Consider the following 21293-nt stretch of genomic DNA (forward strand, 5'->3'; position numbering starts at 1 on the left):
ATGATCTTAAGATATGCTCCCAAATGTCAGGGAAGCTTTGAAGAGGAAGACAGCTCTTCCAGGTAGGAGGATTCCTCAGGAAGAGACCCTCAGAGAGCTTAGAACCCCTAGGAAAATCTTTAGCTGAGAAGTAGAATACATGATACTTCACTGCCCATCCCAGAAAGTGTACAATCACCAGCCACCCAAGAAGCCTGAGCACAAATCTCATCACTTGACCTAGGATGGGAAGGTACACTGTGGGATGTGCATTCCATGTTATGCTGGGCTTCTTGAGAAACCTAACCTCTGCTAATGGAGATAAAATCCTTGGGGTTCCCTCCTAACTAGCTACCTCCCTGGGAGTCATTAGCAGGCTAGACATACCCCTGGCATGCAGAATCTTCATATACAAGTCATTTCATAACCCTAGGTATCACACCACCTGTCAGAGCTACCTACGCACTAAGAAATTCTATAGATAAGAAGAATCCAGGGTGAACATTTTGCCAAACTCTGGCCCTTCTTTAAAGAAAAAATAGGGCATGGCAGGCCTGAGCTAATACAGTGATGGTACCCTCTGCAGTGACGCTGACAGCCAAGGAGTCTGTGTTAAGAGAAAGGAGACGTGACTCAGGAGCAGACAAGGTTCACTAAGTCGTTGCTTTCTAACCATAACCACGCTCACAACCAGAGCAGACCTTAAAAGGAAGCCGATCAGCAGCAGATGTCCCAGACTGAGGTTTTGGGTTTTTTCAAAGGGCCTCAGAACAATCAAGGTTGAAGAGAGACATCTGTATCAAGTAAAAACAAAACTCTGAAAAAGAGAGGGGAAAACCAACCACCCCAATAATACCTATAGCAATGAAATACCACCTGGGAGTCAAAGGTAGATGACTCCACAAATCTAAAATCAGCAGCTGACGGTAGGAGAGCCTGAGGCTGGGCCTCGATGCTGGAGGCTTTGGTTCTAGCTGAAAAACTCAGAATACACAGAAGACTTTCAGCCAAGGAAAAAAATTTAGAGGGATATGAGGAGGCTTGGGCTCTGTTTCTGACTCTGCTACCAGCCTGCTGTATAACTGTGGGGAAGTCACTTCCTCTTTCTGGGATTCTTTTCCCATCTATAAAACAAGAGAATTGGACTAGACCGTTGCTAAGGCCCCTTCCAACATTGCAGTTCTATGATTCTATGATTAATGATTCCTATCTGAAGGCTAAAGGAGCACGATTACTTCATGTGTCTCTAGAAAAGGGGTTTTTAACCTGGAGTCTGGGATTTTCTTTCAATATAACTGGTTTCCTTTGCATTTTATTTTATACATTTAAAAATATTATTCTGGGAAGGAGGTCATGGGCTTCACCAATCTGTCAAAGGGATGTACGACATGATAAAAGATTAAGAGCCTCTGCTAGAAATTGGAAGGACTACCAGTTGGAAGCTACAGGGATGCTGCTCACCACCCAATATAAAGCTGAACACTCTAGAAGGGCTATTCAATGATGGAATGAATCTCCTTTAGTAGAGAAGGAATGTCCTATAACTGGAAGCCCCCATCTATGAAGAATACTACAGAAGAGATTCCAGCCCTAGGTGAAAGGTATGAAGTGATGACTTCCAAGGCTCCTTCCCCCTCTAAGCTTCTGTAATTAAAGGGGAAACAGAAGATAGAAGAGAGGAAATATGGAAAAATCAATGCTATGTGAAGTCTACAGCAAAAGCGCTTTTCCACTTAACCTCCTCTTCCATTCTCATCAAAATCTGAATACTAGTAAGATTTTGAGCTCCTTAGGCACTACTAGGATTTGAACTCAGGTTCTCCTGTTTGCCACACAGGTTATTTAATCAGCTAAGCAATGGCATCACCCCAGGAAGGATTTCAAACACTTGATTCGGAGTGGTTTCTGTGCCCTGGAGATGTTGAGGTATGACAAAGAGTCCCAAAGCCAAAAGGTAACAAGGAAGAAGCCAGAATTCTGGATGATCCACAAATTAGATAAGCAGGTCTTAAAAAATTGAGAGCTGCTCTCCTTTGTGTGATCCCTTCCTAAGAAATTTCCAACAGTTCTAACTGGGTCACAGAGGCAAATGATGAAGGCCACTTCTCCCTTAGTTAATCTAATTAACAGAGTGTGGAGTATTGGCTCAGAAACAGCTTCCCTCATCTTACCTTCTCGCTTCATGCCCATGGCAAGACACTTCTGGTAGCGGCAGTATTGGCACCGGTTCCGCTGGCGTTTGTCAATCAGGCAGTCTTTATTGTCTCGGCAGGTATAGGTGAGGTCCTTGCGGACTGTCCTCTTGAAGAAGCCTTTACAGCCTTCACAACTGTACACACCGTAATGTTTACCTGAAATGGAAGGGCAGAGATGCTACTCAACTCAATGAACGTTTATTAAATGTTCACTATGCACACAACCCTTTCCTCAGTAATGCGGATATGAACCTGGAAAAAAAAAACCAACCCCCGCCCTCAGGTGCTTACAGTCTACTAGAGGAGATGTAACCTATTTGTAGAAAGCATAATACAAGGTGGAAAACATAACTGGAAGATATGAGGATGTAGGGAGTTGGACAAGATTTGACTTAGATAATACCCTAAAGGACTGTTATATGGATGCAAAGAACACTTTTAATTGGCTGGCGGAGTGTTGGTCAGAGAAGGTTTCACAGCAACGGTGGCACCTGGCCTTGACTTGGAAAGGAAAGGAAGGATCTGAACATGTGCTAATGAGACTATGTTTCAATCACCAGAGATGTTCTGTGAGAATTCATGAGGTCAGAGAGGACTTGGGATAGGAATGAAACAGGGAAAACAGCTAGTAACACACTGGCTCTGTTGTTATCTAATTGTTTCAGCCATGTCTGTCTCTAAATCTTCATGCCCTCATTTGGGATTTTCTTGGCAAAGATACTGGAGTGGTCTGCCATTGCCTTCTCCGGCTCATTTTACAGATGAGGAAACTGAGGCAAATAGGGTTAAGTAACTTGTCCACGGTCACACAGTTAGTAGGTGTCTGAAGCAGATTTGAACTCAGGAAGATGAATCGTCCTGAGTCCAGGCCTGGTGCTCTATCCACTGCACCAACTGACTGCCAACACAGTCTGGCTAAAGAACGAGTAAAGGGGAGGGACGTGAAATAAGCCTGGAAAGGTAGGGTGAAGCCAAATTGAAAAATTACTTAAATTTCAAGCTAAAAAGTTTATGTCTTAGCCCTTATGTTACAATGAACCGCTAGAAGTCTTAGAATATCAAAGTAATATCATGTATTCTGATTATTTTGCCTGCTGGTGAAGGGATACACCAGAGGCTAGGGAACTAGTTAGGAGACTACTATCATAGTCCAGGTAAGACGTTACATAGACCTGGACTATAGTGGACAGGAGGGAAAAGATGCACGAATTGTCATGCCACTAGAATCCATAGGACTTAGCAACTGACTGAATGTGAGGGGGAGGCTGGAGAGGAAGTGGGAAGAGCCAAAGACGCCGCCAACGCCTCCAACTTCTGAGTTTTGAGGAACAAGAATCACTCCCAATCTCCTTTAGATACACATAACAGCAAGAACGTCAGAGCTCAACAGGACCTTAAAGGTTGTCTGCTAACCCCCTAATTTTCCAAAGGGAAAACTAGGGCCCAGAAAAGGGAAGACACTTGCTTAATATCATACTGTGAATTGGTTTGAATCCAGGTCTCCATCTAGGGCTCTTTCTATCAAACCACACTATTACATCAGTTAGCAGGGGGAATTCCTATAGAAAGTCTTTTCTGCTGCCGCTCCTCTGCCTTTCTGACACCAAAATGTCATTCAAGGCCCTGCAAAGTCTGACCCTAATCTATCCATCCAACTACATCTGGAGAGGCAGCACAGAATAGTAGTTAAGAGTTCTGGACATGGGAGTCTGGAAGGCCTGAATACAAAACCTTCCTCTGTGACCTCTATTAACTCAGTGGTCCTGAAAAGGTCCATTAACTCTGGGGTCCTGTAATTTAAGTCACCGAACATTCTCTGAGCCTCAGTATCCTCATCTGTAAAAAGAGGGGGCTAGACTAGATGAACTAGTCCCTTCAGGCTCATCTATGATTCTGTGATTCTCTCTCCTGCCCAAACGAAATGTCTACCCTAGCTAACCTAGTCTCTTCACTGGCTATCTACCGGCCTCAACATGCCACAAGCTCTTCTGGAATTGCCACTTCTCTGTTTATCTACATCCTCACCCACTGTGGAATAAAATCAAGGCTTTAAGAAATACTGTGTATGTGCACATATATACCTGAAGGGGAGGGTGGATAGGGAGAGAGGGAAAGAAGAAGAAAGAGGGAGAAGGGGGGGGTGAGAGAGAGAGAGAGAGAGAGAGAGAGAGAGAGAGAGAGAGAGAGAGAGAGAGAGAGAGAGAGAGAGAGAGAGAGAGAGAGAGAGAGAGAGAGAAGGGGGGAGAGAGAGGAGAGAAAGTTCTATGTTGGTGGCAGTTCTGCGGATGGTCACATGATGTGGTATCAGAGGTTGTCAGAATTATAGATGCATCTGTTTTTGTTTCAATGCAAGTGTGAGGATATAGTATAGCGTACTGGAGACAGCTAGAGATGGGTATAGGGGATATGTAAGAGAATATATGAACATAGATGAAGAATGTCCGTGTGTACACATGTACATTAGCGAGTATGTACAAATATGCGTCTGTATGTGTATAAGGCCTAGTGAAAGGACTTCAAAAGAGGGGAATTAGCCAAATGAAACTGCCTGAGGCTAGGGCTGCCTGATAAATGGTATCATCATCACCTCCAATTCCCCTCCTGAGCGCCAGTGCCTCATTCATGATGAGATTCTGGGTTTTACAGCTTAGCTGGCCCAGAGAGTTATCAATCTCTGGATGCAAAGGGGGAGGGGAGGGAAGAAAAGGGGGAGATGCCTGGAGGCCATGTCATCAAGCAGTCCACTCAAGTTGGGGAGGGCCAGGGTCTCCTCTCCTGGGGAGGAAGGGTCTCCTTAGGTCACTGTCTCTATGGCAACACCAGACCAAGTCAGAGACAGCCTCTAAAAGGCACCCTCAGGCTTCTTAGAGACTCATGACAAGGATGCAGGAAAAAGAGTAATAAACAAGGGGAGACACCTAGGGCCAGGTTCAGGCCCAGAATGAGGTCTGAAATGCCTTTAACAGGGAACAAAGCCTTATAATCCACAATGAGGAACCAGAAAGCAAAGAACCCTCTACTGGGAGTCAGGAGACCGGGATTCTATTCCCAGCTCTTCTACTGACTGCTCATGTCAGTTCGCCAGGCCTCAGTTTCTCCATCGGTTAAATAAAGGAGACTAAACAGTCACTTCAAGCTTCGACATTCTATGTTCTAAAGTCTAAAGAGTGTGTTCTCACACCTTCTGAAGCTCCCCCATGATAGGGAATGATGAAAGACGCCCCTGAGGTCCTGCAGTTTCCTCAGCTATCAAAGCTTCAATGACAAGCAACAGCTTCCAGCACCATGGGAAAGTCACTGTACTAGAGGCAGATGACACATCCTCGTAGGGGAATGTGCCTCTTTCATAAGGCAGGCAAGTTAATTCTGGCGCTTTAAAAAGACTGTTAACAAAGCTTAGAAACAGTAAGACTTGGGGCTGAAACAGGCAAAATGTGCTTTCTTAGGAAAAGCACTGGGTTTGGGGGTCACAGGACCTGGGTTTGAATCTCTACTCTGCTATTTACCAAATGGCCCTGGTTGGGCAAGGCACTCCATCTCTCTGAGCCTCTGTATCTTCATCTTTAAAATAAGATTTACACAAACTAGCAAGAGAGCTTTGAAAGTAACATGCTGACTTACATACTTTAACATATTAGAGATTCATGATTTTACATATAATCCTTTTTTTCTATTCTACATTGTCCATGGAAATATTCCCTTTCAGGCAGAGGCGGGGGAGAGGGTTTAAATTCAGAATAAAATAAAGAGTATTAGAATGTGTGGTTTCTAAAGTGCCTTCCCATCTCTAAATCCTGTCACTCTGTACACTTTCTATTATGCAGAAAACAATATTTACCAGAGGAGTCTATTCCCCAAACATCCTGGTTTCTCCAGGTTTCACTACATTTTGGTAATATCTGTACCAAAGGCAAGGAAGGAACTGTTGAGCTGATGGGAAGATCCAAAGGACATCTATGCAGTCAGAGTTGGAAAGGAAATGTGAGTTTAAGGAGTAGGCTGAATGAAGCTCAAGAGGGAGAGCAATTTTTAACTTCTGGCTCTGCTGTAAGCTTCTGACTGACTGCAAGCTCCAATTCTAGTCTCTCCTAGAGTGCTCTGCACAGACATTAATCAATGATTTTGGAATTTAATTGAGTGTCCCTATGCTGGCTTTCTTGCCCACGCCCATACTGGGGGGTCTCCCTCCATGTGCAGAATAGCTCTCGTCCGGCAGATTTTACCTGAGGAGCGGTCCCCACAGATGGCACATATGTGCTTGGTGAAGGAGGCCATAGTTCCTGAGGGATGGGCGGGCACTTTAAGAACTCCATTGAGCCCAAGGGGTGGCTTAATATCTTCTGTGCTGCTGACAGGGTTCATTGGCGAATTGAGCTGGGGAGGGAAAAACAGAGGGTAATGTTAAGATGATGCCTCATGAAAGAGAGAACAAATTCTGCCATCCCCATTTCCTACAGTGCTATCTCTACATAAACCATCAGCTGTCTACAATAGCTGCTATTTCTTTAGTGCTTTCAGTTTTACAGAATAAAACCTCACAACACATCCATGAGATAAACAGCACAAATACTGCTGACTCCGTTGCGTGGAGGAGGGAACTGAGCCCAGGATGACAGGATTTAGCACTTCAAGGGACCCTAGATGCCTTCTCCAGTCCAGTTCCTTCATTTAACAGAGAAGGAAACTAAGGACCATAGAAATTAAATGCCTCAGTCAAGGTCAGATGCGCATTAACTAGCAAAGCCAGGATTTGAACCAAGGTCTTATTCCAAATCTAGCATTTTTTTCCACTGTACCAGAAGCTCTGATTAAGTACCTGGTATATGCAGAACACTTTGCTCTAGGCTCTGAGTGACAGGAAGTATAGATATGACATTGTCTCTACTCTCACGAAGCTGCCCCTTACACCAAGCTGCCCCACACAAGTCTGGCCTCTGTATTAAAGTCTATAGAAGGATCTTAGATGTCAGTATTCTGTTTTCTCTTTCCTGGAGGGGATATACTGGAGCCTTAATTCAGCTCAGCCCTGTCCTTCTCTTCCTTTCAAGTCATTCTCCTGGAGAGGCCTTTTCAGGATACAGGGCCTAGAACAGCATCGAATTGATTAATGTCCAGGTCACAGGATATGATAAGTTTACTACCCAGTGGGAAAGGATAGAGGGTGGGCAAGGGGGCAGGGAAGGGAACAGAAGGATGGGGAGTGGGTTCTAGATTCAAAGATGCAGACTAACTACTTTGTCCAGTCCTCCTGCTACACTTCAATTCTCGAACCACCATCTTCCACCCACCCTCTAGGCAGAACAGGACCTGAAACCTGGCCAGGAAGGGAAGCGTGGGAAATTCACTCTGTTACCGTAGCAATGCTGGAATGACAGGGCACTTTTGATTCCACTTAACCATCCTGGCACCCCCTATCTGATACAGCCTCCGCCTCTCAGGGCTCTCAGCATATCAGCATAACAACTTCCCCACCCCACCCCCCCAACAATCTCCAGCTTGGCTCTTACCCTCTACTTCCCCATCCTGTCTCCACTAACATTTCTGCTGAGCCTCATCCCATTCTGAAGTTCCCCCTCAGAGGGCTGGCCCCCTTCCCACCAGACACCAGGGAACTTGCAAGAGACAAATATTTGTTTTCTTCTCTAAAATGCTCCTCTGTTCCACACCCCTTGAGGAAAGGAGAAACTCTCCAACACTTGTAAATGCCAGGGAAGTAACAGATCTTGTCTGCTGTGTACCTCAGTAGCCTCAGAAAACCTGACTTCTCAATCTGGGAAATCCATTTGCCTTCCCCAACAAAAGTAATGCCCCCTTCCTCCTTTCTGATATAACAGGAAGAGAACTGGTTCTGGGGAAAGAAAAAAAACTCAGTTCCTAATATTGACCACTAGCCCTGAAGAAAATACATTCTCCTTTATGCTCTGGAAGAGAAAATGGTTTCTAATTATCCATTCCAAAGACATGTACTGCATAACTGGGGCCACTCTTAGAGCTCCACAAAAAAAGAGTTGGGCTACCTAGGGAGATAGGTGTTCACTGCTGGAGATGTTCAAAAAGAGGTTAGCTTCCTGCTTGTCAGGGATGTTAAAGAGGGGGTTCACATCTCTGGAAGGAGACTGGATTAAAAGAACTCCAAGATCATAGACCAATTTTGAGGATTCATGACTCCAAGATTCTGCTACAAGTTACTGAGTACCTCTGGGCCTCAGTTTCCTTTTGATGGAATGAGGAACCCATAGCTGTCCCTAGTCCCTACAAGGCTGTTTTGAGGTTAAACTCTCCTAGAAAGTTGGCCTGGGTTAAATAGAAAGAAGCCTGCCTGCACTACTGTCTGTTATAAGGGGAAAGGTATATTACACAAAATGATATGACCTGGGGTCCTTAATGAAGTTATTGTCTATTCTATGCCTAGAGATGGCTCTATTGCTTATTAGCTATGTCACCTGGAACAAGACATTTCAATAATCCAAGTCTCAGTTTATTCATCTGCAGAATGAGGATAATACTTGTAATACCTGCCTCCCAGTTTCTAGCCCAACACTGGGTATACAATAGATGAATAATATGTACTTGGTGGCTTGAAGGAAATCAAGGGAGCTCATAAAGCCTCCTCCTTTTAACGCACATGTTAATTCATCATGTCATTTGCCTGCTCAAAAAACTTTAATGATTCCCAAATGCCTCTAAAACAACATATATGTTTCTTTTTTTAACCTTTTTTTTTTTAGGCAATTGGGATTAAGTGACTTGCCCAGGGTCACACAGCTAGTAAATGTCAAGTGTTTGGTCTGAGGCTGGATTTGAACTCAGGTTCTCCTGACTTCAGGACTACTGCTCTATCCACTGCACCACCTAGCTGCCCACAACACATACATTTATTAACTTGCCATTCAATACCCTTCTCCACTGGGCTCAAATCACTGGCCTTGGGTTCAAATTCGGACTCTGCCTCTTCTACTTATGTGACTTTGGACAAGTCACTTAACTCTCAGGTGTCAGACTGGATGGCCTCGAAATTAACTTCCAGCTCTAAATCGATGTTCCTATGAACCTTACCTCTTCAGTCTTATTTCACAATATCCTCCTTCACAGGCTATATTCCAGCCAAATTACTCGAGTAACTGTTCTGCAATCCTGTTCTGCCATCTAACATCTCTTTGTTTCCCCCCTGAGCCTAAAATATAGTCCTTCCTCACCTCCACCTGTTGAAATCCTTCCTTTCCTCAAAGGCATCACCCTTTTTAGGGGCTACCTCCTACCTCAGTAGTTCTCAAAGAGTGATCTTTGAACCCTTGGTGATACCCATGACTTTGTCATGGGCTCTGCGAAATCAATACTACTTTTGTGATAATACTAAGACATTATTTTCCTATTCAGATACCAACTAGATATCTGTGTGATGTGTAGAGAACAGGTCTTCAATATTTTTTTAAGAATGTAAAGGAGTCCTGACACCAAAAAGTTTGAGACCGTCTCTCACTACTTCCCCTCCTTTGAAAAATGAAGATGTTCTTCTCTCCTAAATTTTTTTGCTTACAACATTGTCTAACTCAGGGGTGAGGGACCTGTGGCCTTGAGGCCACATACAGCCCTCTAGGTCCTCAGATGCAGCCCTTTGACTGACTCCAAACTTCACAAAACAAATTCCCTTGTTCTGTAAAACTTGGACTTAGTCAAAGGGCCGCACTTGAGGACTTAGAGGGCCACATGTGGCCTCGAGGCCACAGGTTCCCCACCCTTGGTCTAAATCTTTTCTTTGCCCCTATTACACTCTATATTGTATCATACATAATCATGTGTGTGCTGTATTTCCATCTGGTAGAGTAGAAACCCCTTGAGAGAAGACACTGTCACATTTCATTGTCATATCCCTAGTGCAAAGCATGAGAATTTAACAGATGTTAACTGTGAATCTGCTCTGCACACTGCTCTGGAGAACAGTTTGGAATGGTCTCTGACAGAGCCACTCAGTAGGGGTTTGACCCTCCTGGCCCCCCCAGTTACTTCGCCCCAGCCTCCCTGACGCTGTCCCATGGACCACGACTCAGCAAAAGCCAAGGAGAAGGCACTGAGTCAGCTCAGTGGAGCAAGGAGAACTTACCACTGTTTCCTCTTTCTGTGGCTACCCTGAAACTTCAATGGGACAAAGTGCTGGAGTGATGCTCTCTGCTTCCTTGTCCCCACAATGTGCCCTAAGCCCTTACTCAGACTAACTCTGGCCTGGGAAACAAGACAGCCAACCCCCTAGCATTGGACTGAGGATGTTTCTGTGGCTCCGCAGGACCAGAATGCTAAGAGCTAGGAAGAGCTCCCTTCTAACATCAGGAAGAAGCCCCTATTTCTCCAAGCACCAAGTAGAATTAACCTCACGACTCACTATGCAACAGGGAGCCTCAGGGAAGCAGCAGAATGGGGAGGGGGCAATCTCTCTGCCCCAAAAGAGGAATAGCAGACGACATATATAGCCAGGCTCTATCTCCTGCTGCCAGATACCAACAGGACCCAACTCCTACTAATCACATTTTAGAGTCAAATTAACTGAGGCCCCTCTAGAAAGGTTAAGGGATTTGCCCAAGGTCACACAAATAGTAAGTCGCAGAGCCGAGATCTGAACCCAAGCTCTTGATTCTAAATCTAATTCTCCTTCCATTATACCAGGCACTGGATTCACAGAGTTTGAGGATGGTGGTTAAAGCTCAGCTAGCGGATGACTTTGAGAAAGCCATATAACCTTTCGGGGGACTTCAGTTTCCTAATCTATAAAACAAGAAGGCTGGATGAGGTAATCTCTAAGGCCAACCTTCTACCTCTAAATCTATGATCTTTCTTCCACTATACCAATATATATCCAATCTTGTGGATGTCAAAGGTCCCTTCTACCTTTAAATTCAATTATTCTATGATGCTCAGTCCAGAGTTCTTTCAACCATAGGGCCTTTGGGGAGCATCAAAGCCACTGCCTCAATGTACCGACAGTCACCGAGCCTCAGAAAGGGCAAGTCTCCCAGGTAGCTAGCAGCAGGTGAAGGAGTCCTAACTCTCACTTTGGTGCTCCTTCCCCCTCTTGCAGGACATCTTTCAATGCCCTCCTCCCTCTCTGGGCCTGCTCCCACATCATGAGTGGAAAACCACCCTTTTAGAGTGAGCATTTCTGCCCTCCCCTCTCCACCTCATCCCAGCTGCCTCTTCAGAAGCCTTTGCTGAGGCAGCTGCCAAGAGAACCGCGGAGACGTGGAGGAAGGTCTGTCTCTGCAGTCCCTAGCCGCCACCCCCCCATCCTCCTGGCCTCCTTCTGCCTCAGCAGGGTTTCCAGAGCTAACGAGGCACAGCTGGATCACAAGTGGCATCCGCCAGGTGATTCAGAGCACCTTCCACCAGCACCATCCATGCTGGTTCAGCATCTGCAATCACCACTTCTCCCAGAACCCTAGGGGGAGGGGCCAAGTGCAGGGAAGGAAAGAATTCCTTCTGGTCCTTACTCACTCTTCTTTCCCAAAGGAGAACTCACTGTACAGATACTTGCAGAGTGTCAAAGCTGAGACGGACCTTGGCTTCACTCTAATCCAACCTGATCTTTTACAGGTGGAAGCACGGAAGCCCAGTCAGGGGAAGGCATATGCCAAAGGCTAGGGGGTGAATTAACAGGGTCTTTACACTTTCCCACCATGCTAAGCCTCACATGCAACACTCATCGCCCATCTCTGTGCCCTTCACTCGCTAATCCCTAAACCTGTAATACTTTCCCTCTTCATCTCTCTCTCTTGCAATCCCCAACTTCCTGCAACTCAGCTCAAGATCCATCTTCTCCATGAAGCTTCTCCTGATCTCCCCAGCTGCTATAGCCCTCCCTCCCCAAACCACCTCCTACTCATCCTATCTGCATTCACATACACTAAGATATGTACAGCATATGTTGTCCAGAACAGAAACTCCTTGAAGGCATGGAGTATTTCACTTCTATTTTAGTATCCCCAGCATTCAGCACAGTGTCTGGCAAAAAGCAGATGATTAATCTACACTCGATTGAGTGATTCACTATCAACCTATCCACCAATCAATCACCAAACACTTAAGCTGGTGCTTATGGTGCTTACGTTACAGAAGAACAAGCTAAGACTCGGGGCAGTGGTGTCTTCTCCTCCTGGAGCTTAACTGCTAGGAGGGGGACACAAGCTTGGTAACTATAATGCACAATAGGACGTAAGCAATCAGAGACGCAAACCAGCCATGGCAGCAACACCTCCCAGAGTTCTTGGGAGAATCAAGTGGGACAGAAAACCTTAAAATAATAAACACCACCACCACAACTACTACTACTAACTACTACTTAATACTACTACTACTACTACTACTACTACTACTACTACTACTACTACTACTACTACTACTGTTGCTGTTGTTATTAACAAGAGTCTATGGAAGGTCTCTCTTTAACCAAGCACTGGGCTTAAAAATCAGGAGTTAAGCACTAATTTTGCTTTCTGTCCTTGTTGATAATGATCATCTCAAGCAAAGACTTCAGAAAAGGTCCCCTTCACTTTTAAGTGCAAAATAAATGGCTTCTCCTATCTCTCTCCTGGGGCCCTATGGGCAGCCCTCCCTTTTGAAGGCTCCCATCATCTCTTCTTCCTACCTCCCTGCCAGGGATGTCCCTAATGCTCTCAGACAGGGGACAGATGGCCAAGTCCATTAAGGCTGCATATCTTCCCAGCCTCTGTCAGGAAGATAACTTGTGCCAGACCACGACAGAGGAATGGGTAAGATCCCCAGATCACCAGCACCACAGTCTAAAGATGGATTTGTAGGATAGCTGGAGAGGGGAGGGTGGTCCGATTCAATTTCCCCTTTCATATCCCTGGGCATTGATTTCAGTTCCCCACCTGGAGTCCGTGTGACTTCCTGAAATAACCAGGACTAGTAATTAAACCCTTGACTAATTCAAACCCCACCCTATCCCTAATTCTCTAGCTTCACTCTGCCTGCCTGCCTGCCTCTCTCCAACTCTCTCCCTCCTGACCTTCTCTCTGCTCTTCAATAGGTGGTCTATGTCACACAACATTGAATCACATTCACTTGGGCAACACAGATCTCTTGTTTTGGGGGGCTTTTGTGTCCTCAGAGCCCATTACAGCATCTTGCACAAAGGAAGTACTCAAAAATGCTCACTGGACAGAGAGGTAATCATGAAAGACAAAATATACCGAGGGCTCTTAACCTTTGGCAATCTGGTGAAGCCTATGGTTCCCTTCTCAGAATAATATCTTTAAATGCATAAAATAAAATGCATAGGGTTATAAATGAAAATCAATTATATTGAAATGCAATTACCAACAAAAAAATCAAGGTTCTAGGTAAAGAAAAACAAACATTCCATATTACAAAGTCCTGAAATGGAAAATTTCTATTTTAAAAGTTTCTGCTAAAACAAAATAAATATGGCAAGGATAAGAAGAGAAAGTGTTGAGTAGGGGGAAAAATGATAAAAGTCTGACAGTCCAGATGCATAAGGAATTGACCCAAATGCATGAGACCAAAGAGGTAAGGGATAGGTAAGGGATCAAAGGAATAGTTTTCAAAAGAAGAACTGTAAATGATCAACCACCACAAGAAATCATTGCAGACTGGATCATTATCAATTCACTCCAATCTAGAAAGAGAGAGTGGAAAGTAGTGGAAAAGGAAATAGACTGGGAGTGGGGACATGTGAAAGATCCAGTCATAGCTCTGTCATGAACTTGCTAAGTGACTTTGAGCACAGCCCTTCTCTCCTCTTCTCTTTTCAGCTTTCCCTTCTGTAAACAGTGAAGCAGCAAGATTAAATGATTTCTACGGTCCCACCCGTTGCTGACATTCGATCATTCTATAAACGAGAAGACCAGGCTTCACAGAAAACAGCAGAAGTCAGTGAATCTCACAGGTTTGGACAATTCTGGGCTTGTGGGGGTGGTTCAGCATGAATCCCTCTCCTCACTCCACCCATCTCTACGCAATGGGGAACCCCAGGTTTCCAGGGGGAAAATTCTACAGAATCCTTGAAACTTGGCTTGGCTCACAAAGGGCAGGAATGATGGGGGGGGGAGGAAATTTGCTTAGTGTTTGGGTTGGCCCATTTACTCACCTGCCATAGGCTGAACTGAAAACTATGTGTACGAAGAGGAAGATAACAAAGTGAGCCAAAAAAGGCACTTTTCTCTAATCTCAATCTCCTACCTTATCCCCTCAACCCAGGCTGGGAGGGAGGGGTCTCCCTTATTCAGTCTGAAAACAGGCCCAGAGAGTATGACTAAGCAGAAGGAATGCTGTCTGGTTCCTGGGGCCAAAGTAAGAGGTTGAGCCTGCTGTACGAAGGATCTCGTTTTGTCTGAGAACCCCCAGGCCTGGACTTGACCATTCTGGTCTTGCCCCTATGCCTTTCTGTGTGCCCAGTTCTGCAGCTTGTAAGAGCAGAGGAAGGTAGCCAGGGACTATTCTGTGAGGAGGACCATTTGGAGTGGAAAACCAATGAGGGGTCTGCCCCCACTGATATCCTATGAAACTCAAGCTCTTTGAGGACAAAGACTGTTTCATTCTTGTCTTTTTACCTCTAGAACCTTGCGTAGTGCCTGGCACATAACAGGAATTTAATAAATGTTTAATGAACTTAAACTGAATGTCCCTGTACAAGGAAGATTTGTCCCTCATCCACTCACAGGCCCACCAGGCCCAGGTCCCTTGACTCTAGCTTCCCTGGCTAATTCATAGACCCCCACACTCCTATGACAGAGCATGCAGAGGCAGATTTTTGGATCAAGAATGAGAATCATCATAATCACATTTATATAATATTTTAGGAGTTTGGGAAAGCACTTTTCTCAAAGCCCACTGGTCAAGCCCGGGTCTCAGGACTCTAATTCCAGAGTTCTTTCTACTTTAAAATGATGTCAGAGGTCATCTAATACAACCCTACACAGTCACTCCCTCTAGATCATCACTGATACGTGGTACCATGCTTGGATACATCTAGTGACAGGGACCTCACTACCACACAAAGCAGTGCTTGTGCTTAGAAAGTTCTTCCTTACATATTACCTGAAGTCTGTTCTGCTGCCTAGAGAATACCGGAGTAAAGGTAATGAGCCTTCAAGGTGATGGGGCACTAATTCGACTTGTCCATCAGACAACACCCCAGGGAAGCCACACAATATAGTAGAGCGTCCATACTCCAAATATATGTAAGCTTCTATATGTATACCCAAAGGCCAGTAGACTACCAGCTTCTGGAGGGCAAGAACAATTTTATTTTTCCCTTTGTAACACTGGTAACTTGCCCATTAAAAAGTTCTTCATAGCACACTGCATAGAGTTCCGGGCCTGTAATCAGGGAGACCCAAGTTCAAATCCAGCCTCAGACTAGCTGTGTGACCCTGTCTGCCTCAGTTTCCTCATCTGTCAAATGAGCTGGAGAAGGAAATGGCAAACCACTCCCGTACCTTTGCCAAGAAAAAAATGAAGAGTCAGACACACCTAAAAACAACTATACAACAAACAATACATGTATATACATATATATATGTATACATAGACACATATATGTTTGTGTGTATATGAATAAAATTGTAGTGAACTGTAAAACAGGTTCGTTCACTCAGGCAAACACCCAACTGCCCTCCTAGGGACTGCCCCCAGCCTTCGCCCCACTAAGGGCATGACTCTCACAACCATCCTGGTCACAGGGCCAAAGTAAAGAAGCAATGAATCAGAAAGGAGAGAGCCAGCAGGTGTCTTGACTCCAACAGATCCCAAGGACCCAATAAATAAAATCCTGGTGGCAAATTTCTTAATCTGCCCTTCTGCTAAGTGGGTAGCGTTCAGCTCATGGAGAACAGGTGGCAGAGCAGGACAGCCAGGCGGCCAGAATGGCTATTTTTAATGAGTTCATGCCCAGGATGGCTGTAGGTTTGACATAATCTGCAATCAGCACCTCTGCCTCCCCGCCACCCGCTGCTGAGGGGCAGCAGTGCAGAAGGGAAGAGGGGAAAGAGGGTAGGAAAACAAGGCTGACCGCCACCTGGCACCAAGACAATGGGAGCTAGGCCCAGTCTTTGCTCACTGTGAAGCCAAGCACCCCAGCCGGGGAGGAGCCTGGTGATAAAGGGCTGGCCCTTCAAAGCCAGCCAAGCAAGGGTATTTTCTTCTGGGCTGGGGAACAGGAGGGGGGTATGAGGGGAAGAGGGCCAAGAAGGAGATGAATCAGCATATTGCCTAACAGCTGCTGACCTCTCCACAGGACCCCTGTTTCCCACCCCCCCAAAGCTCACACTGGGTTGAAGGGGGAGCAGAGTGTGGTATTATGGCTGGACTTACCCTAATGCAAATCCTACAATCTATTTATGGGTGCTGTGTGGAGTGTGGAGTCAAGTATTCTAAGGTTCAAATCCTTACTATCCTAGGAGCATTTATTAATCACCTACTATGGACCAATCATAGGACCTAGGGACAGTTAGGTGGCACAGTGGAGAAAGCACATGGCCTGCAGTCAGGAAGACCTGAGTCTCAGACACTTATTAGGTGTATGACTTTGGACAAGTCACTTAACTCTGCTTGCCTCAGTTTCCTCATCTGCACAATGACCCTGGAGAAGGATATGGCAAACCACTCCAGTATCTTTGCCAAGAAAATGCCAGACGGAGTCACAAAGAGTTAGAGACAGCTAAAACAACTGAACAACAACAACCTGGACCGGGCATTATGCTATTTGTGGGACCCTGGGCAAGCCACTCAACCTCTCTTGCCCTTGATTTCATAACTGTAAAATTAGAGGCTTAGATTAGATCATCTCCAAGGAACTTAATCTTAATCTAAATCTAAATCAGAGGTTCCACCCCTTTGGAAATCTGGTGAAGCCTATGGGCCCCCCTTCAGAAAGTTTTTAAATCCATAAAATCCATAGCACTACAAAGGAAACTAATTATACAGGGTGTCCCAAAAGTCTTAGTGCAGTTTTAAGTCATTAAAGCTCTCACAAGGAGATAGCATGGAATGTGAATCTTCAATTCTACTCATATATATATACTAAGCTATTCAAGCTCAAAGCTGCACTAAGACTTTTGGGACACAGTACTAAAAGTTCAGACATTAAAATATTTATAAACACACATACACACACACACACACACACACACACACACACACACACACACGTGTACGTTCATAGACCCTACGTTAAGAACTCCTGTTCAAAACACTATGATCCTAATTTTCTGGGAGTGGATAGCAAAGTCTTAGAGGAGAGGAGTCAGAATCTTGCCTGGGAAAGTCCATGAATGATGGTACCTATGGGATTCCCTGGAGAAGAGCTTCTTCCCATTTGGACACACAAGCTATCTGATGGGATCACAGAACCTTAGAGGTAGGAAAGACCTGAGAAATCTTCTAGTCCCATCCCCTCACGTTAGAGGGCCTGATGAGGTATACAGAAAGGAGGTGACCCTCCTAAGGCCACCCTGAACAACAGTGGAACGGCTGGAACTAGAACCAAGGGCTTGTTTCGTGGCACGTATTTCAGATTTGGGGGGTCTGCTCACACTTCCAGTTTTAGGTGCAATTTCAACAGAGTACTGCCAAGAGCGAAGAGAAGGATTTCTGAGTGAAGAAGGTGGTTCTGGCTTGGATACTCCCTGACTTTCCCTAAGGGTTCTGGGTCACCCTCTATCGAACTGTACTTAGGGGTACAGGGGTGCAGCCATCTCCCATTAGTGCTGATGGCAGCACTAGGGAATGGGGCAGGCGGTGGGAGAGGTCCTAAGATGACAGAAAGCTAAGCCCTCTGCCAGATGTTTGCCAAATCCCAATTAGTGTATCTGGCCCTGCAGTGAGCTACAAATCATCATTATTCCTTAGTAATTGCTCAGTGAAGAAATGAACCTAGGAACCCACCCCATCACCCTCCACCCTGGAGCTACACTCTCCCCCATCCGTTCTTCTGATCCTGAGACTCCTGTGCTCACAGCCACTGTAGGAGAGTGAGTGGGCAGCGAAAGACAGTCACAGCGCAATAGAAAGAGGGTCAAACTGAACTCTGGTTCTCACACCTACTGCCTTGTGTGACCTTGGACAAGTCGGTAATGTCTCTGGACCTCAGTTTCCTGATCTGTAAAATGAAAGGGTTGGGCTTGTTGGTCATTAAAGTTCCTTCTCAGTTCCATGAAACAGAAAGCTCCTTGAGGGCAGGGTCTAGGTTCATAGAATCTGCTTGGGACAGACCCTGGCCCAATAATATCCCATGTAGGCAACAGCCTTGTAATTAACACCATCTAATGGAGCCAGTGGCCAGGTGCAGTGCATGATCACAGCTATAGAGGTCTGGAGGAGGGCTAGGCACTATGGTTAGAGCACGGGACTCATGAGTTTGAACTTATAGATCTGATCCCCCAAACAGGCCAATTAGCTCGCTCAGACGCAGATTAAGCCCTAACTCCAGCCATGGACTGATCCCATCCTCCAGTTATCTTGGGCACAGAATGATCCCTAACCCTGGCCATATACTTAATAGGTACCAAATTTTTCTTAATCTCTAGAGCAAGAGTGTGAGATATTATGTGTAAAAGAAATTACCTTCCCCCACCAAATAATAAGAAAGAAGGTACAAAAATGAAAACTCTTCTGGTGATGGGGCAGAATTTTAAATAAATCAGTGTATTTTCTAGAAAAAAAAGAGACAACTCAGAATTTTACTTTCAATTTTCAGTAACTAAGAGGAAGGTCCCAGAAACTATAAATTGGCATCCAAAGGTGGACTTTCCCTAAATATTTAATAAAAAGTGTGATAAAATACTGGCAGATATGTTTTTGCTGAAATGCATACTCTAGATGACAAAATGTAATGGATAAAGTTACAAAATAAATCACACTTTCCTGGGTACATTTTCACTGCATTTCACTGACCTCCAACCTCAACCACAGAATGAATCCTAACCCAAACTATAGACTAGCCCCTGCCCATAGAGACATCAGTATATCTTGATCACCAAAAAAGGGACAAGGTAAGAACTAAGGCTGGTTCAATAAGCCCATTGCTGGAAATGCAGCCCAGTGGTAGATTGACATCATCTTTGAACACAGAAGAGACCACGTTATCTTCATCATCCATAACATCACTATTTTCAATGCTAGAGTCACCATATATAAAGTTTCAATGCCCATAAACCCAACCAACAGCAGCTGTCTTCTTTGGCTACTCACCTGAGGGCTGCCCGTCCCAAACCCAAGGGTGGGAGTTGTGGGGACAGACATTGAGTGAGGCCCCATGGGGGAGCTGATGACAGAGAAGGGAGGGCCCATGCCATTGATGGGGGAGCTGAGGGTGCTGATGGGTGAGTGCAGCTGGCTGGACGAGCCGAGCGATGAGCCAAGGCCTGGGCCAATGGACGGGTGCAGGGAGGGTGCAGCCATGGACCCTCTGCCAGTGGGCGAATTCAGGGATGTGGGATTGACCTGGGTGGAAAAATCTGCAAGACAAAAACCAGGGTAAAGCAGTGGTTACAAAAAAGAGACATTCATTTGCCAGGCTTCCTCCGAAGTTTTCCAACAGAAAAGGACCTTCCATCTCCTTTGGCTTTCCTGTACTGACACAAATGATCCAAGGTTGGTACTAGCAACATACCAGAGCTTCCTGAAATTACAGTCCCAACAGGATTGGACAGTTCACAGCACCGTACACTCTTGCTTTAACCACACTCTAACCCAGCGCACCCTGGTCTCTGACCAAAATGATCATATATCTGGAGTACCCTGTCGTTTTTCTTTTCCACAGGGTTCCATACTTTTTTGAGTTTTCAGCCAAGCGCCATAGAAAATAACATTCACCTCTGCTATCTGTCATCTGATGTGCTCCTAAGAAGCTGGCCTGGATTCCCCACCCAGGCAAGGCCAGAAGCATCCAGTCTCTCCTAACTCTAGGATGTCAAAGGGCCTAAGAAGAAATCTGTTCATCCTCACCCACAGCATCCCTCCCTCAGAGTCAAGGGAGCTAACATTCCTCTTTTCCTCCATTCCCCATGGAGGGAAATTTAAGGGTCAAAGAAGGTTCTATGACTCATTCCAGGTCACACAGAAATGTAGCTGTGAGCTAAGAACAGACAGTTCTGTTCTATTAGGGTCTAAGCAAAGGCTACTTCATGGATTTTTTTGAGGTGGGCAGAGAAGGAAATATAATACATGATATTCATGATGTATGGGTGCATTTTAAAATCATGGCATGCCACTCCTCACCAGAGAAAACCAACTGTGATAGGGAAGGGGGGCGGAGTACACATTAAACATAATATGCAGTTCATGAGAGCATTTGCTGCCAGTGGGGAGAGTGGGTTTTTCTAGATGTTGGATTGAAGTGGGACATATTTGATATAGAAGCGAGTGTGCATTCTGGGTGCAGAGAGTCCTGTTTTCAGATGTGGTATGCAGGGGCAGTAACATACTGTGGGAGTCATGCTAAAGCAGCAAGAGGATGCCATGTTTGTGCACCAGCAGAGTGGATGAAGGGTACTGAAGAGTAAGGAGGCTCAGGTGTGGGAGTGTGACCTCCCACTTGCTCAGTGCCTTTCATCTTGAGGATTTCAAAGCATTCAGCAAACACTAATTATGTTTCCCCATCCCTATCAGTTGAGCAGAGAGTAACCTCACCAGGACGCAGGCATACTAGAGGGTAAACAAACTGCCACATCCCACTTAGAGGTCTATCATGAAAGTGAGAAACATGATGGTGGACTAGATGTCTTCCGTGATCCCCACAACTTCTCACATTCCTTTGGAAAGAGTGTCTACAGTCAGGGTATGATACCCTATGTGGGCAGAGGGAAGGGACAGGAGGGGAAAAGAGAGAGAGAGAGAGAGGAGAGAGGAGAGAGGAGAGAGGAGAGAGGGAGAGGGGAGAGGGGAGAGGGGAGAGAGGGGAGAGGGGAGAGGGGAGAGGGGAGAGGGGAGAGGGGGAGAGGGAGAGAGAAAGGGAGAGGGGAGAGGGGAGAGGAGAGAGAGGGGAGAGGGGAGAGGGGAGAGGAGAGAGAGGGGAGAGGGGAGAGGGGAGAGGAGAGAGGGGAGAGGGGAGAGTGGAGAGGAGGGAGAGGAGAGGGGAGAGGGGAGAGG

The 21293-nt window shown here is 45.6% G+C and overlaps 1 protein-coding gene across 3 annotated transcripts in view; it reads right to left on the reverse strand.

Moving 5' to 3' along the window:
- RXRA (retinoid X receptor alpha) overlaps nucleotides 1-21293 on the reverse strand; it is a 288589-nt gene that overhangs the window by 66216 nt on the left and 201080 nt on the right. For all 3 annotated transcript variants that reach the window (XM_020981921.2, XM_020981920.2, XM_020981922.2), the window contains exons 2-4: nucleotides 19395-19660; nucleotides 6398-6548; nucleotides 2151-2330 (exon numbers count right to left, since the gene is read on the reverse strand). In XM_020981921.2, the coding sequence (XP_020837580.1) occupies nucleotides 2151-2330; nucleotides 6398-6548; nucleotides 19395-19660 (597 nt within the window). The remainder of the gene's footprint in view (nucleotides 1-2150; nucleotides 2331-6397; nucleotides 6549-19394; nucleotides 19661-21293) is intronic.

The sequence above is a fragment of the Phascolarctos cinereus genome, unplaced genomic scaffold (assembly GCF_003287225.1).
Source record: "Phascolarctos cinereus isolate Bilbo 61053 unplaced genomic scaffold, phaCin_HiC Scaffold_2;HRSCAF=192, whole genome shotgun sequence".
Classification (NCBI taxonomy): Eukaryota; Metazoa; Chordata; class Mammalia; order Diprotodontia; family Phascolarctidae; genus Phascolarctos; species Phascolarctos cinereus.